Source organism: Pseudorasbora parva, chromosome 19 (genome assembly GCF_024679245.1).
Source record: "Pseudorasbora parva isolate DD20220531a chromosome 19, ASM2467924v1, whole genome shotgun sequence".
Classification (NCBI taxonomy): Eukaryota; Metazoa; Chordata; class Actinopteri; order Cypriniformes; family Gobionidae; genus Pseudorasbora; species Pseudorasbora parva.
In genome coordinates this window covers 2503034-2519829 of record NC_090190.1, presented here as the reverse complement: position 1 = coordinate 2519829, position 16796 = coordinate 2503034, and the positions used below count along the sequence as shown (strand labels likewise).

The 16796-nt window shown below is 36.7% G+C and overlaps 1 protein-coding gene across 1 annotated transcript in view; it reads left to right on the top strand.

Moving 5' to 3' along the window:
- Positions 1 to 16796, top strand: part of grinaa (glutamate receptor, ionotropic, N-methyl D-aspartate-associated protein 1a (glutamate binding)) — a 32188-nt gene that overhangs the window by 3658 nt on the left and 11734 nt on the right. Inside the window, exon 2 of the mRNA XM_067426411.1 lies at positions 13938 to 14308. Within this exon, the coding sequence (XP_067282512.1) occupies positions 13960 to 14308 (349 nt within the window). The 5' untranslated portion in view covers positions 13938 to 13959. The remainder of the gene's footprint in view (positions 1 to 13937; positions 14309 to 16796) is intronic.

Genomic DNA, 16796 nt, shown 5'->3' with positions numbered 1-16796 from the left:
CGATACACCAAACCCACGATTCGGTTCGTATCACGATTTTTCACCCACGGTATGATACAAACCTCGATATGGGGGGGGCAAAACAGTTTTATTCTGTACAGTATTCTGTAGCCTATTTTGCCATCAATACCATATATCTGTATGGTCAATAGGCTACTGCCGACGTTTTCTTTGCGGTACCAATAGGCAATATATGTTTAACATGAAGTATAGGGCCTCCTGTACATCAATACCAACAGAAGCGCCGCGTCAGACACGCTTCTGGTGTGCAAAGAAAGAGAAAACGCCACGCAGCCGCCCCGCGGATGACACGCAACAGAAACGCCACGCTCACACCACGTTGCCAGCCGGTTGGGGAAGCTTCTTGAAACACTTACGGCAAATTGTGTGGGTCTTGTCAACTACACGATTGCCATCCTTGTTCTCCACCGGGTAGCTGAAATGTTGCCATACTGCTGACTTAAAAGTTGGACCTGGACAGGAAGGATAATTCTGGCAGTTGGAAGGGGTGTGTTGCCATTCTGCCTTCTCACATCGCGATACAGGTTCGTGGACCTGCATATTGCGATTTCGATTTCATATCGCATATCGTTACAGCCCTACTGAAGAATGTTTATGTAATACGGTTCGTATATGGGAAGGAAGGAGGCGGGAACCGGCGAACGTTCAACAACATTTATTTCAAAATAAATAAACAAAACGAAAGTAAAACTGCGGGCAGCCCCTCACAGACGACTGCCCACTAACACAAACACGTAAAACAAAACTAAACATAAACTCCAGGCCTGGTCCTCTCTCGTCTTCCGCTGCCCTTGCTCCTCCTTTATGCTCCCATCACATGGCCGCGAGACGAGACCGGTGTGTCCCGCAGCTGGCACTTGTCAACACTAATCACCGTCCTGCTCTCGCGGTCCCTCGCCCCGCTGCCTGTCACACCACAGTTTATTTTTGTATCAGATAGGGCTGGACGATATGGCCAAAATTCATATCACGATATTTTTCTTAATTTCGGTCGATACGATATAATTCCGATATCGATATGAATTATATAAAAGCTTTAGAAAAAACTACTAAGAACTGCCACAAAGGATGTCTGTACCTACAAACTTCTGAAAAATGTATTTGCCAAGTCTATGAATAGTCCTCCTATAAAACTATATAATTTTTTAGAAATAAAACCAGTCCAAATAAATTAATGTTCACCTTTTATTTGTATTTAGCCTTTATATGAAAAAGAAATGTGAAATCAACATCAAATAAACATAAGACTCTCACTTTATTAATATTAATATCTTTAAGTTTAAACTATAATATAGGCTGATTATATTATTCTTAATATAGATTAAACAAAAGTGCTTCAGCCAGGATTCAGCCTGACTCAGAATATTCTAGCGGATGGATCTTCTTCAGATGGTGGATCTGCTTCACAGCGTATACACTGCTCCTGCCGCAGACGCAGTTTATTGAGCATTTTCTTTTAAGCTTTACATTTCAGTGAAGAACAATTATGAATTGTTCTTCACTGAAATGTAAAGCTTAAAAGAAAATAAGGGCTATAGCGCTCTATTTTCCATTTATGCAAAATTATAGCATATATTTAATGCTGCAGTTATTTAATTAAAAATGCAGTAAAAAACGTAATACAGTGAAATATTATTCTGATCTACATCATCTGTTCACTACGTGAATATATAGTAAAGTGTCCTTTATTTCTGTGATCAAAGCTGAATTTATCATCATTACTCCAGTCTTCAGTGTCACGCATCATTCTCATATTAGGATTTGATGCTCAACAAACATTTATGATTATTATCAGTGTTGAAAACAGTTTTGTTGCTCATGATGCTCCTTCATTGCTTTCATATATTGTCGCAATCGTCTGACTGTCGTCATCACCTTTCAGCTCATAACGATTGTTTTACTTCAGCTGCAGCTCCAGCGCGACAGTACGTTTCTACGAATCCGCTTTTGGACTTTCTGTGAGAGAGCCTCCTCATATTTAGATACGAATAAAATGACAGGTCATGCATAGATTATTTTTTGTCTCTGAAATTAAATCTTGATGTATTCACGTTGGTTTCTATGTATAGGCTACACTTGCCCGTGACCTCAAGAAGCGCGCAATCAACCGAGGTTAGAGAAAGCGGTCTATAGCGTCCCTGTTAACTTGCCCGCCCTCGCTCCAGGTAATGCCGTTTCGAATCCCCGTCGGAGCGGGTCGACTAGGACCGGTGAGACCCAGTAAATGTGCGGGGGATGAAAATACACTTTATTAAAAGTGCGGGGGACACGCCGAACCACTTCCACCCCACTGAATTAACGTTAGTCTCTCTTCTCTTATCAACTATTTCTTTCTCCTTACTTGTGGAAGTTCGTTCAGTCACATTTGTGTTGCGGTCAGGGAAACTTTGTAGCTAAAACTTGCCGCGTTGGATCTATCAGCCTACGACTGCTGAGCACTGACTGCGTTTCTGTGGTGTACGTCATCGCGCAAGTAGCCAATCATGTTCTGCTCTTTCTGACGGCTGCACCTGAACGTCAGTCAGTGAGGAATGCTGTAATGTATATATCGAAATATCGGAAATGTGTTTAAAAATCATATCACCGTTATTGAAAAAAATTATATCGCGATATATATTGATATTGAATTATTGTCCAGCCCTAGTATCAGACCATTATTGTGGATCTGACCATTTTATTTTATTTTAATTATTATTATTATTATTATTTTATTACTATTATTATCTTTACAACTGTTTTAACTATGCTTGTTTTTAATTTTTTATTCGTCCATATGGTATTCTTTTTTCTCATGCATTTGTTACCACTGTTTTAATTAATTTCTATATAAAGCACTTTGAATTGCCATTGGGTAGGAAATGTGCTATACAAATAAACTTGCCTTGCCTAAACTTGCCTTACAATAAATATGTATTTATGCATAGTTTAATACAAAGAAGGAGTCCTTTTTTGCATTTAAAAACATGAGATGAGAAGTCTCGAAACATGTTTTTAAAAGTTGAACTTCGTTCATGGCTTTCTAACATACTTACTATTGAAATAAGTACTATTATATCTAATAAATACGTACTAGTATTAATAGTGATAATTTAGTGAATTTGTTTATGAATTTATTTTAGTATTATGTTTTTAAAAAAAAAATTTGTTGTAAAGGAATAAATGCTTAAACCGCTTGCCATACGCATTCTCAAATGGTTTCCTTTAGTCAAGCCACATGCAAAGCAGTATTGGTCAAATCCATGTTTGGAAACATGCAGACGAAACAAACTGCATCACATGTCTAATGTGCAAGACTTTGATAACCACTGCCGAAGCGCCGTGACGTTGCATTTTATTGGCATTCCACTCATCATGTGATTTCGCTTGTGATACTGGAGAGAGATTTGCCTGTGAAATCTTTGATCGTTTTATTTTCATTTTTATGTTCTCAATTCTCACTATTTGCCAAGTCACCACATACTCCCTTCCCTGGACACCATTCAGGCCTACTAATCATCCCGGTTTTTACCCCTCTCAGCAAATTATACAGCTCAATACCCATGTCCCTTTCCTCAGCCTTGCTTGACATTGGTACATTGGTGCATCATTTTTCAGGGGCTGTAAATCTTAAAACCTACAGTTTTTCAAACAATGGGTATTGGTCCTTCTCAAATCACACTTGTGTTGTCTGGTAGTTGAGGAGTGGGTGGCTGTTGGGAACCGTGCTTTAGGCCTGGAGCTTATCCATAGAGCTGACCAAATGCTGAAGCATGTCATTTAGTTAAAGGGTTAGTTCACACAAAAATGAAAATGTAATGTTTATCTGCTTACCCCCAGTGCATCCAACATGTAGAGGTGTGTTTGTTTCTTCAGTAGAACACAAATGAAGATTTTTAACTCCAACTGTTGCCGTATACTGCATATCAATGGGTTTTTTTTTCTATGAGAGCCACTATGAGAGTAAAAAACATACATACGAATCCTTATTAAACCCTGCGTCTTTGTGATACATTGATGTCTTAGAACACGAAACGATCGGTTTCTGCGAGAAACCCATCCGTCATACACTTCCATCGAAGAAGGTCAAAACCCGGCGCGGTCATAGAAATGTGTACATAGATGCCTCATTAGTGCATGCGTGGATCGGTCGAATGAGGCATCTACGTTTTAGTTAAACAGTATCACTGAAATAAATTATAAGCTGCTACAGATCTTTACATATGCTATAAATCAAATTTATTATCAATAGGCTATACATTAAGTGACACAATGTAGCAAACTAACAATTATTTAGGCTGCTGATTAAAATTACATCTTAAAGATGCACAATAAGTTGCAAAAAGAATAGTGACATCAAAATGAGTTCAGCAGTAAGTTTAGTATCGCACCGAATGCTATTGCTAATAGCAAACTAATCACATCGTAACACTTTAGTATGGGGAACACATATTCACTATTAACTACGACTTTTGCTTCAATAAACTCCTAATTTACTGCTTATTAATAGTTAGTAAGGTAGTTTTTGTAGCATTTAAGTTTAGGTATTGGGTCGGATTAAGAGATGTAGAATAAGGCCATGCAGAATAAGGCATTAATATGTGCTTTATAAGTACTAATAAACAGACAATATCTTAGTAATGCTTGCTAGTTAATAGTTAATAACTGAACCTCAAAATAAAGTGTTACCAATCAAAATAAACCATTTGGCATTAGTTAAATTAATTACTTAATGCACACAGTACTGCACAAATTATGCGTTCAATCTGGGCCAATATTACACAGTGAGATGGATAGGCTATACCGCACACCATCAGTTAGTTGGTTCTATACTGCCACCTGTTGGCGCAGTTGTGTAACTTAGAGAAGATCTCGAGATAACAAGCGCTGCGTCCCCCCCCCCCCCCTTAAACCCATACACACACACACACACACACACACACACACACATGCACATGCGAGCGGAAGAAGTGGAAGCACTCGTCTGACAGAATAAAAACTCTGCGAAATCCATGCGTCATCAAGCCGTGCCTTTGTTTTGAAAAAGGACCCCTAGAGGCGGAAAATTACATATTGTGCCTTTAAGCTGCTGTTTATGCAACCATGCATCATTTTATTTTGCATAATATTATTGTTATTTTATCTATGGCATTCCGTTAAGTGTTAAAGCACAAGGGGCTGATATTAAACTTATCCACATGGATATAAAGTGCTGAGGTGGTGGTGAAAGCTTTTCTTCCATGCATATTTGGAAAAAGCTTTGGAGAAATATAAGGTGATCTCATTCGATTCCGTTTAATGGATTATTCTGTTGTGTGGTATCATAGTGCTGTGGCTATGTGATGAATTTGACATGGATCCATAGATTACAGAATGGACAAAATATCCATGGAAATAATTGAGACGCACGTCTGCTCTGGAAGTGTTTTTTTTTTTCTGTCACTTTTGATCAGGTTAAAGGATCCTTACTGAGTAAAAAAAATCTTACAGACCCCAAACTTTTAAGCATATTTAAGACAAGCCATAATTTATCCATTTGACTTTGAAAGGAGTAAAAATGGTGTACTCATTTAATGCATGTAGGCAATAGGCATGCATGATATTGCTACCATATTGGTATCAGCCGATTCATTTTTAATGTCAGCGCTAGGGATGGGTATCGTTAAGATTTTAACGGTATTACTAGTCTTACTGATACTGCTTATCGGTCCGGTACTTTAACGGTATTCTTATTGGTACTTTTTGAGATTTTATAAATATATATATATATATAGGCTATATATACACTGTAAAAAATTATTTAGAAAAAAAGTAACCTGGTTGCCTTAATTTTTTTTAGTTAATACAATGAACATTTTTTGAGATTCGACAACCTTTATTAAAAGATTATTAAAAGATTTTGTAAGCATATTGGGTAACTATGTGTGTGTTATTTCTGATGACGCAGTGAAACCAAATTGTGCTATTTTCATGATTTATCACATTTTTTATGTGGTTCAGATACAAAAATATTTTGAGTTTTCTATTTATTAAACAAATTTCCTTCATTGTATCAACTCAAATTTTTAATTTCAATAAACTCAAAATTTTAAGGCAACCAGGTTACTTACTTTTTAAAGTTAAACCAACAAAAATCACCACACATTCTTTACAGTGTATATATACAACCACACACAATTAACAAAAATACACAGCCTACACAGTGCTTTCATTTCAGGAAGAATTCTAGTAGTCAAATGTAAAATAACACTGCATAGTTTATCATAAATAGCAAAAATAATGCTTATAAAAAGCTGAAGTTATTCATTCAAGAGCTGAGTGTGAAACCGAAAGTGTAATTTGCTCGTCTCGTTGCGGGCTGTTTCAGAGCACACGCCGACGTGGGAACAATCTCTTGCGCACATTTTTGTTAGCTAGACTGTATTTTACAACAATCACTGATCGTGCTGATTCTGTCATTGCATTTGAGTTTTTGGGAGAAATGACAGCGTAGGCTACTGCTGCAAAGGGAATTAAGTTGCGCTAGACATAAATATTATTATTATAATCTTTGGAAGCCAAAATCTAAAATAAAATCAGACTATCACAGATCTAAAGTGTAACCAGGCTATGTTTGAATGTTTAGTTCTGTCCTCGGCTGTCGTTTGCGTCGTTTGTGCTCTCTCTCTCTCTCTCTCTCTCTCTCTCTCTCTCTCTCTCTCTCTCTCTCTCTCTCTCTCTCTTACGTCACGTGTATTTTCAAAAGTACCGACAGCAGAACCGATAACGTTCGATCTTATCGATACAACGGTCTTTCAAAATTCACCCCCAGGGCCCGTTTAATACCGGTTTTCGGTACCCATCCCTAGTCAGTGCGGTCGGTTCGATATTAAAGCCGATAAATAATGGATTGTATGCCATGATGGTTTTGAATTGCTTGAAATATGATTGGAATAACTTCAAGACACATGCTGACATGAATGTGCTGACATGTCACATCGGCTACATAAAATCATAAGAGAACATTATAATTTTGTGCCCGAGACTTTTAATGCCGAGACTTTTGTTTTTGTAATGAGGCTTTTAATTTTTTTTTAATCATATTTAAATTTACATTTAATCATTTAGCAGACGCTTTTATCCAAAGCGACTTACAAAAAGGGGAGAGCAATAGAAGCACCGAAACAAACAAGGCCAACAACCTGCAAGAGCTGTAAGCAGTCTCAGTTAAATCGAGCACACCATTTTCTTTTTCTCTTCTCATAAAAAAATTTGGATTTAGATTTATCGGCCAATATATCGGTTAGGGATGCATGATATTATCAGCACGACATCGGAATCGGCTGTAAACGCTTAAAATATAAATGTTGATATCGGCTGATATGAAAAAATGATATCGATATGCCTTGCCAATATGATAACGTATTGATATCCGCCTGTGCAATAACTCACATGTGCAAGGAGTGCTATAGAGATAAGATTGTGTTCATTCTTGAAGTGAAAACAAGCAAATACATTTCATCATTAGGATATTAAGATCATGTTCCATGAAGATATTTAGTAAATATCCCACCGTAAATATATCAAAAATGTATTATTAGTAGTAATATGCATTGCTAAGGACTTAATTTGGACAACTTTAAAGGCGATTTTTCTCAATATTTAGATTTTTTTGCAGCCTCAGATTCCAGATTTTCAAATTTTATCCTATCCTAACAAACCATACATCAATGGAAAGATTATTTATGAGCCTTATGACTGGTTTTGTGGTCCAGGGTCACATGACAACAGCTCTCTGTGGCTCAGAACGCAGATCCGAATGCTCGCTGTGATCGGACTCATCAAATGTTTAATAGGCGCAGAAGAAGTGCTGTCAGGAATAAGATTTAAATAGATTTTTGTATTGATTATCGGTGCAGCTCATGGGATTTTTAGAGAGTTGTCATTATAAAATATTACCATCAAGATACATGTTTAATTTTATTTGCATTGATGGCATATGAGGTTGTCATGTGACTGTAAATGCACCAATAAGGCGTACAATTTTGACATTTATGACGTTGCCTTTGATCGAGGAAAGACTGAAGTTCACCGTCAGCTGACAAACGTGTGTCACAAGGTCCCTTAAATCACACTTTATTCATCCACATGCATTGGCTACATCATTTTGAATGTATTTGCTTATGCAAATGTTTAGACTTTTAAGGAGTGGTCAAGCCTCAGGGCAGAAGTGAGCTGAGTTTGTTTACTGAACTCAAGACATGTTGTTTTGATTTAAAAGCTATGCTTTCAAGTAACTAATTTGATTCCTTCCGCATTGAACAGCAAATATAATTATAAATATAATCCATGAGAACCATGATGTTAAACAGCGGTTATAGCACAAAAAAAAAGGCTTCTGGATATCCCAAATACAACATTTATTCTCAACAGGATGAATGTCTTAAAGAAAAATAAATAATCATCCAAAACAGAAAATAATAGTGTTTAAGATCATGTGTTATAAGGATCAGGACTTTTGTCACTATATTTGTCGAAGATGTGGAATTGCTTTCTTTTATAACCCTTACTGGAAAACAGGCCAGCTGGATATAACCTGGTCTTAAATGCCGGACGGACCGCTGGCTGAGCTCAAGTCACATGGGATTCGGTAAATGGGACGGTGTTGCATAACAGCTGTTATTCAGAGAAGTCCCTCGAAGATTATTATTTGGCTTACTATGCTACATATGATATGATGATGTACAGTAGTGAAAGGCCAATACAAAATCATTTTAACCACCGATTAGGAGGATAATATATATATATATATATATATATATATATATATATATATATATATATATATATATATATATATATATATATATATATATCTACGCTTACTTTTTTCTTGATGAGCACTTATGCTCCTAATTAAAAAAAATTAGGAGCACATTCTAATCCATCAAACACTTTGCAATAATAACTTTCCTACTACAGGACGAAATTTGTCCTTTTTTAATTTTTTACCATTATAAGAGCAATGTTTTCTAATCTTATTAAACGTATGCATCATCTGTCAATTTCTTAAATTAAAATAGAAAGGTTGTTTTTAAAATGTTCATTTAAACAATAATTTCAGTTAGACACAGTCAGATTGTTTCCAATCAAAAGATCCGTCTTTGCACAGCAGGAGTGGCACAGAAGCTCAATCTGAAGTGAGATTTAGACATATTTACAGAGTGTTTAGGTTTATTTAAGGTTTGACAAGGCAGGATATTGCAGCACAAAACCCTGAAATGTGTCCAACATAACATACTCAGAAACAACCATTATATACCTAGTTTAAAACCAAGTTAAAAATCCAAAAATCACATAATTCTGACATAATATTATCATTAACTTCTGAGAGTACAACACAAATACACACACACACACACACAAAGCAGAACTGGACTTCATACAATCAAACACCTATGCATTTAATGCAGCTCATGGGTTCATGTTGTATGAATGTTTTATAAGGTTTTGAATTTAGAAATAGGTACAAATTAAACTTTAAAAGTTTAATATTTTAAATAAAAAGTCCATGTAAAGTATTAATATGAAAATAAAACTGCCAGTAGGTGGCGGCAAGTCATTCAGTCAATAGTTCAAAACACAAGATTCATGTGAATCGAATCGCTTGGAGATGCGAATCAGTTCTGGTGTGGCTTTGATTTTCACAAATAGACAGTGTTGTGTCTAAAACATTGTTACTTAATATCAACTTGTCTATTGGATTTTTGTACAAGATCAGTATCACACATGCAATCATGCCAATACTCGGAGCAATAGCAAACCGTAACTTTTGGCGCTCTGGCGCTTCATAAACAGAACCGCATGCATCTCGCGGAAGAACATTAGCCGGATCTACTTCACATCTTTTAAAAAAATAGTTAAATTATAAATCAATATAATTCATAAGCCGTTTTGCTCATGGGTCAAATTTTGAGAAGGGGAATACCTGTTACACACACACACACACACACACACACACACATACACACAAACACGGTAACTGGTTCTGTAAAAGGATTTTTTCTGTATTTTAAATGAATAATAACAAATATGTTACTAAAATTATTTGAACACTTTTCAGTTGTGTGTGAGCGACCCATTAGGATGCGTGTCATTCAAAGGTCGAATTGACTTTTCAGTCAACTTTAAATGAAGGGGTTTCTCCAACAACACATGCATTCACTTTAACATGATCAGTGTGCATGGCAACAGCCGCACGGCCTGCGTTACCAGGAAGCCGCTTTAGCACCTGAAGTCATGCAATCTGTCCAATTTCAGTGAGAAACTCAACCCACAAAGCCTGAATCACTGCATGGGCGCTCGGGTGATGTGTGGTTGCCAAGGCGGTTTTAAAGTGTTGTTTGTTCTCCGTATTCCCACAGAATCATGCCCTGTTTGTGCTGATATGCAGCTTTATTCTTTGAGGAGAGCTGATTTTTATAGATCAGGGATTATTTTTCATGCAGTGGATTCATAGCAAGCATTCGACACTTAGTTTTTTCTCTCAGTTCACCATCAGTTTGACTATTTATATTCATTTTTAGGGTGTATAACTCTTACTACTGAAACATTTTTAAGTAGTTCGATATTAAAGGGATAGTTCACGCAAAAATGTGGTCTTACTCACATGTTGTTCCAAACCTGTATGAGTTTCTTTGTTCTGCTGGACAAAAAAGAAGATGTTTGTAAAAAAGCAGAGAGAACAACCACTGACTGCCATAGTATTTTTTCCCCTATTATGGTAGTCAATGGTTGCTGCTTGGTTGCAAACATTCTTCCAAATATCTTCTTTTGTTTTCGTCAGTAGAAAGAAACTGATACAGGTTTGGAACAACATGAGAGTAATAAGTAAATGATGACAGAGTTTTCATTTTTGGGTGAACTATCCCTTTAAAATTGGCAGCAGTGTTTTTTAAAATATTGTTTTATATATTTTTTATAGATTCATTAATAAATACTTATTATGAGTATTTATTTATAAATACTTTTTTCATGTTTTTTTTTGTTATGTGCTTTTTTCATTTTATTATTGCATTTTTTTAAAGTTTTTTAAATTTATATATAAAATATATATATATATATTTTTTTTCATGCAGTGGTCAATTTTGAGATTTTTGGGCCAGTTTGCTCCCTTAACATGTAAGCTTTCATGTCAAAAAAAAAAAAATGTCAACATTAAACATTAAGGTTATTTCATTATGTTTATTCCTGCTGCACTGCTGTGTTTTAATGTTAATAACACAACAAAATCGCTCGCTGTAAATAACTTTTGTAATTTAAGGATTTGATTTATACAGCGGTGTTTTCTTACATTTGATTACTTTATTCAGTTTGTGTACCTACATTAGACCTGTTCATTGCATATGTATGTTGTATTTACAACCCCAAATCAGAAAGTTGGGACAGTTTGGAAAACGCAAATAAAAAAAGAAAGTAGTGATTTCTAAAATTACTTTGACTTGTATTTCATTGCAGACAATATGAACACAAAATATTTCATGTTTTGTCTGGTCAACTTCATGTCATTTGTAAATATGCATCCTTTCCTGTCATTCAGACCTGCAACACATTTCAAAAAAAGTTGGGACAGGAGCAATTTAGGGCTAGTAATGAGGTAAAAGGGTTAAATAATGATGTGATTTGAAACAGGTGATGTCAACAGGTGATTGAAATTATGATTTGGTACAAAAGCAGCATCCAAGAAAGATCTAATCCTTTAGGAGCAAAGATGGGCAGAGGATCGCCAGTTTGCCAACAAATATGTGATAAAATTATTGAAATTTTAAAAACAATGTTCCTCAAAGAAAGATAGGAAGAGATTTGGATATTTCACATTCAACAGTGCATAACATAATTACAAGATTCAAGGAATCTGGAGGAATTTCAGTGCGTAAAGGACAAGGCCGCAAGCCTAAGCTGAACAACCGTGATCTCCGATCCCTCAGGCGGCACTGCATCAAGAATCGTCATTCATCTAGAAGCGATCTCACCACATGGGCTCAGGACTACTTTGGCAAACCTTTGTCAAGGACCATAATACGTAGTTACATCCACAAATGCCAGTTAAAACTGTACTGTGCCAAAAGGAAGCCTTATGTTAACAGTGTCCAGAAGCGCCGTCGACTTCTCTGGGCTCGGAGGCATCTGGGATGGACCATCACACAGTGGAAATGTGTACTGTGGTCAGATAAATCAGTATTTCAGGTATTTTTGGGGAGGAATGGACGCCGTGTGCTCCGGACCAAAGAAGCAAAGGATCATCCAGACTGTTACCAGCAACAAGTCCAAAAGCCAGGGTCTGTCATGGTATGGGGTTGTGTCAGTGCCCTTGGCAAAGGTAACTTGCACTTCTGTGAAGGCACCATTAATGCTGAAAAGTACATAGAGATTTTGGAGCATAATATGCTGCCTTCAAGAAGATATCTTTTCCAGGGACGTCCATGCATATTTCAACAAGACAATGCAAAACCACATTCTGCACACATTACAAAGTCCTGGCTGCGGAGGAAGAGGGTACGGGTACTTGACTGGCCTGCCTGCGGTCCCGACCGGTCTCCAATAGAGAATGTGTGGCACATTTTGAAGCGCAAAATGCTACAACGAAGACCCCGTACTGTTGCCCACCTTAAGACTTGTTTGCAGGAAGAATGGGACAAAATTACACCTGAAACACTTCATCACTAGGTGTCTTCAGTCCCTAAACGTCTTTTAAGTGTTGTGAAAAGGAATGGCAACATTACAAAGTGGTAAATGCTTTACTGTCCCAACTTTTTTTGAAATGTGTTGCAGGTCTGAATGACAGGAAAGGATGCATATTTACAAATGACATGAAGTTGACCAGACAAAGCATGAAATATTTTGTGTTCATATTGTCTGCAATGAAATACAAGTCAAAGTAATTTTAGAAATCACTTCTTTTTTTATTTGCGTTTTCCAAACTGTCCCAACTTTCTGATTTGGGGTTGTAAATACAACATACATATGCAATGAACAGGTCTAATGTAGGTACACAAACTGAATAAAGTAATCAAATGTAAGAAAACACCGCTGTATAAATCAAATCCTTAAATTACAAAAGTTATTTAGTCAAGAGCAGCGAGCGATTTTGTTGTGTTATTAACATTAAAACACAGCAGTGCAGCAGGAATAAACATAATTAAATAACCTTAATGTTTAATGTTGACATTTTTATTTTTTTTTTTTGACATGAAAGCTTACATGTTAAGGGAGCAAACTGGCCCAAAAATCTCAAAATTGAGATCTTTTTTTATTTTATTTGCACATTCCATACTGTCCCAACTTTTTCTGATTTGGGGTTGTATGTTTGCCTGTTGGATATCAAATGAATCCAATCCATGTTTAATGAAGATTTTTATAACTATAATTAGCATGAATTTGATAACTATAATTAGTTATTATACCTGTTTGTACCTATTATACATGCGTATTTGAACTTTTTTCATTTAAAACCTGATCAAAACAGTAATCTATTATGACGTAAATTATATCAGTATCAGAATCGGCCATTAGTTGTTTGGTAAAATCGGTAAAAAATATTTATCCTATCAATGCAATGTATCACTAGTTATAATTTATTTGCAGTTAGTAATTTTAGTGCTTCAGAATAATTTTTTTTATTTCAATTTATTTAATTTTATTTCAGCTTTATCTCAATTAACAGAGATGTTTTTAATAGTTTTAGCTTTAAATAATAGTTCAAATTATTAACTGGAAATAAATTAATATTTAAATAGCAATTAACAAAGGCACATAACAGTTACTAAAACATAAACTAAATTAACATAAATAAATAAATAAACTAGTTACTTACTTAGACCACAACACTGCTGTAAATATTTATTGTACCTTTTTAATATTTCCTGTATATTTTAACCTTTCTGTTGTTCTGTCAATATCAGGATTCCAGTGTGGGAAGGAGACATGTCCCAGGAAAAACCAACCTACCCTATTATGGGGGAGAACAACCCCCTTCACAACAGTGTCTACGGGCCGCCCAAAGTTGATGCCTTTGGAATGCCTCCGCCCAACTACAGCCAGGGTCCAGGGGCCCCTCCGTATGCGGCCCCGGGGCCCTACGGCCAGTCTGGGTACGGCCAGCCCGATTACGTCCAACCTACGGCACCAGGATTTGGCCCTGCTCCGTACCCAAATCCACAGATGCCGTACCCACAGCAGCCCTACGTTCAGGGGCCCTATGTTCAGGGGCCGTACCCACAGAGTCCATACCAGCAGGGGCCCGGCCAGCCTGCCTTTGGTGTAGATCCTAATGGTAAGTACCATTTAGGAAATGTACTCGTTTTTTACTTTGAAAAATGAAATAAGGATTTTGCTTAAAGAATGATTTGGTTTGCTTTTACAAACACCAGTAAACCAACGTAGGAGAACATGACAGTGTTTAGTCTGACGCTCTGAGACGCAGCTGGAGGGAAAAATAGCCCAATTGTAGCAACTTCCATTTTTATTGCAGATTTTTTTTTTCCACCAGTTTTCCAGGACGATTTTATAAGCTTGTTGCGGTCCCCATTGTAATGTCTAGGATGAGAGGGACACGTAAAATAAAGGATGGACATCGGCAGGAGTGCTTTATAACAATAATTTATTAAACACAGTTTACTCACAAAATAAACAAAAGAGAGAGATGGGGAGCCCAGTAACCGGTAAAAAAATTAGTCTCACCACTCTGAACCAGACATGTTCACAAGTCCCTGTGGTCAAAGTCAAGTCTCAAGTAGGGATGCACCGATACCATTTTTTCTAAACCGATCCGATCCGATCCGATATTAAAAATTCTGAGTATCGGCCGATACCGATACTAAACCGATCCGATACCAATGCAGTTTTGTTTAAAAATTCTATGTAGAATTTTAAACCTTAGTGTGTTGGATTGAAAATCACTCTTTTGTGAGTTAAAAACAATCAACTAAATACAGACTTCATTATGAAGAAAATCAACAAATAAAATAAATAAAATAAAATCACAATCTATGACAAAAATAGCCTACTACTATAGATGGTGAATAAATTAGATTAGTGATTAATTCAGCAGCAAAGGTTACAAAATGACGAGTGCACAATAATTGTATAAAATCTAAACATTTAGTGGGGAAAAAATAAAGGAAACCACAAAAGTGAATAAGTGTAGCTGTAAATCTGGTAAAATGTTACACAAAATATATTCATGAAAAACAAGTAAATATATCAACATGTCCTCCAACCAATACGCCTATATAGGTCGTTTGTCACTTCCTTGAAATACGAAGCGTATACTAAAGTTGCACCCCTATCGACAATATTTTAATTAATTTAGTACGACGCACAGGAGCGTTTTCTAAAGTTGTGCTCCTATTGACAGCAGGACACTTTCATTTTAAAGCATTTTTCCCTTTTATCTGCTTAATATTTCAGGTTTTGCATAGCTATGTGTTTGTAAAGCATTGCACTATACAACAACAACATGTGATCATGCGATCGTGAGTTCGATCCCAGGGAATACATGTGCTTAAAAGTGTGTATGCACTTTAAATCGCGGGGTAGGTTTAGGGATGGGGTGGGTGTAGTTGTAAATTTAAAAAATGGTGGTAAAAAATTTTGGAGTATTTTTTTGGAGGACAGGTTGAAATATATTCAGAAATAGAGCCTATATACTAAGAAATTACATTTATTTTAAATGAATAGTATCTTTTTAATAAGGCGGCAACATATAGATAGGGCGGAACAAGAAAGGCTATTAATAAGGCTTTCATGGCGCAAAAGCGCGTATGCGCATCCTGTGCGCAGGATGATGCGCTTGAAGCAACACCGAGTCACATGCTCACCGCGCTCTGTGCCTCACTGCCTCCTTCCGCATTGAGAAGTTCAAAACAAGATATAGACGCGTCGTGTATCTATGCAGTATTCTTATAAGCCGTTTATTTTAACAGTTTAACATTTCAGTTACTGTGTGTGAAGAACAATACAATCTCTAGTCCAGTGTTGTGATGTAACAGACACCCGGTAGAAAGTAACACGATTTACAGCAATAAACGCCAGCAAGATAGTCATTTTATGAGAAACCATAGACTGATAATAACAGAAACAAAAATAATATTGGAGAGAGTTTCATCGTGTTGACTGTCGCAACCGAAAGCAGCACGCAGTTTAAAGCTGAATGGAGAGTGACTGAGCCGCAGTGGAGGGAAGCATGCATTGACGTGAACTTGAATTTAATGACTTAAATATTCATCTGTACCTCACATTAAACAATGGAATGGCTTTAGAACACTTGTAATATAGTACACAAATTATTGATGATGCTTTATAATGTTTCTGTGCCTTTTTGTGGGGCACTGGGGCTTAACAATAACACAGAATATTATATGCACGGTATCGAATTTGGATCGGTCCTGTCTGATCGATACCCGATCCGGCAAATAATGGCGGATCGGAGCCGATACCGATCCTGGGTGCATCCCTACTCTCAAGTCTCTGAGGTCCAAGTAAAATCAAGTCTCTGAGATCCAAGTTAAGTCTCAAGTCCCTGAGGTCCAAGTCAAGTCTCAAGTCTCTGAGGTCCAAGTCAAATCAAGTCCCTGAGGTCCAAGTCAAATCAAGTCCCTGAGGTCCAAATCAAGTCTCAAGTCTTTGAGGTCCAAGTCAAGTCTCAAGTCTCTGAGGTCCAAGTCAAGTCTCAAGTCTCTGAGGTCCAAGTCAAGTCTCAAGTCTCTGAGGTCCAAGTCAAGTCTCTGAGGTCCAAGTCAAATCAAGTCCCTGAGGTCCAA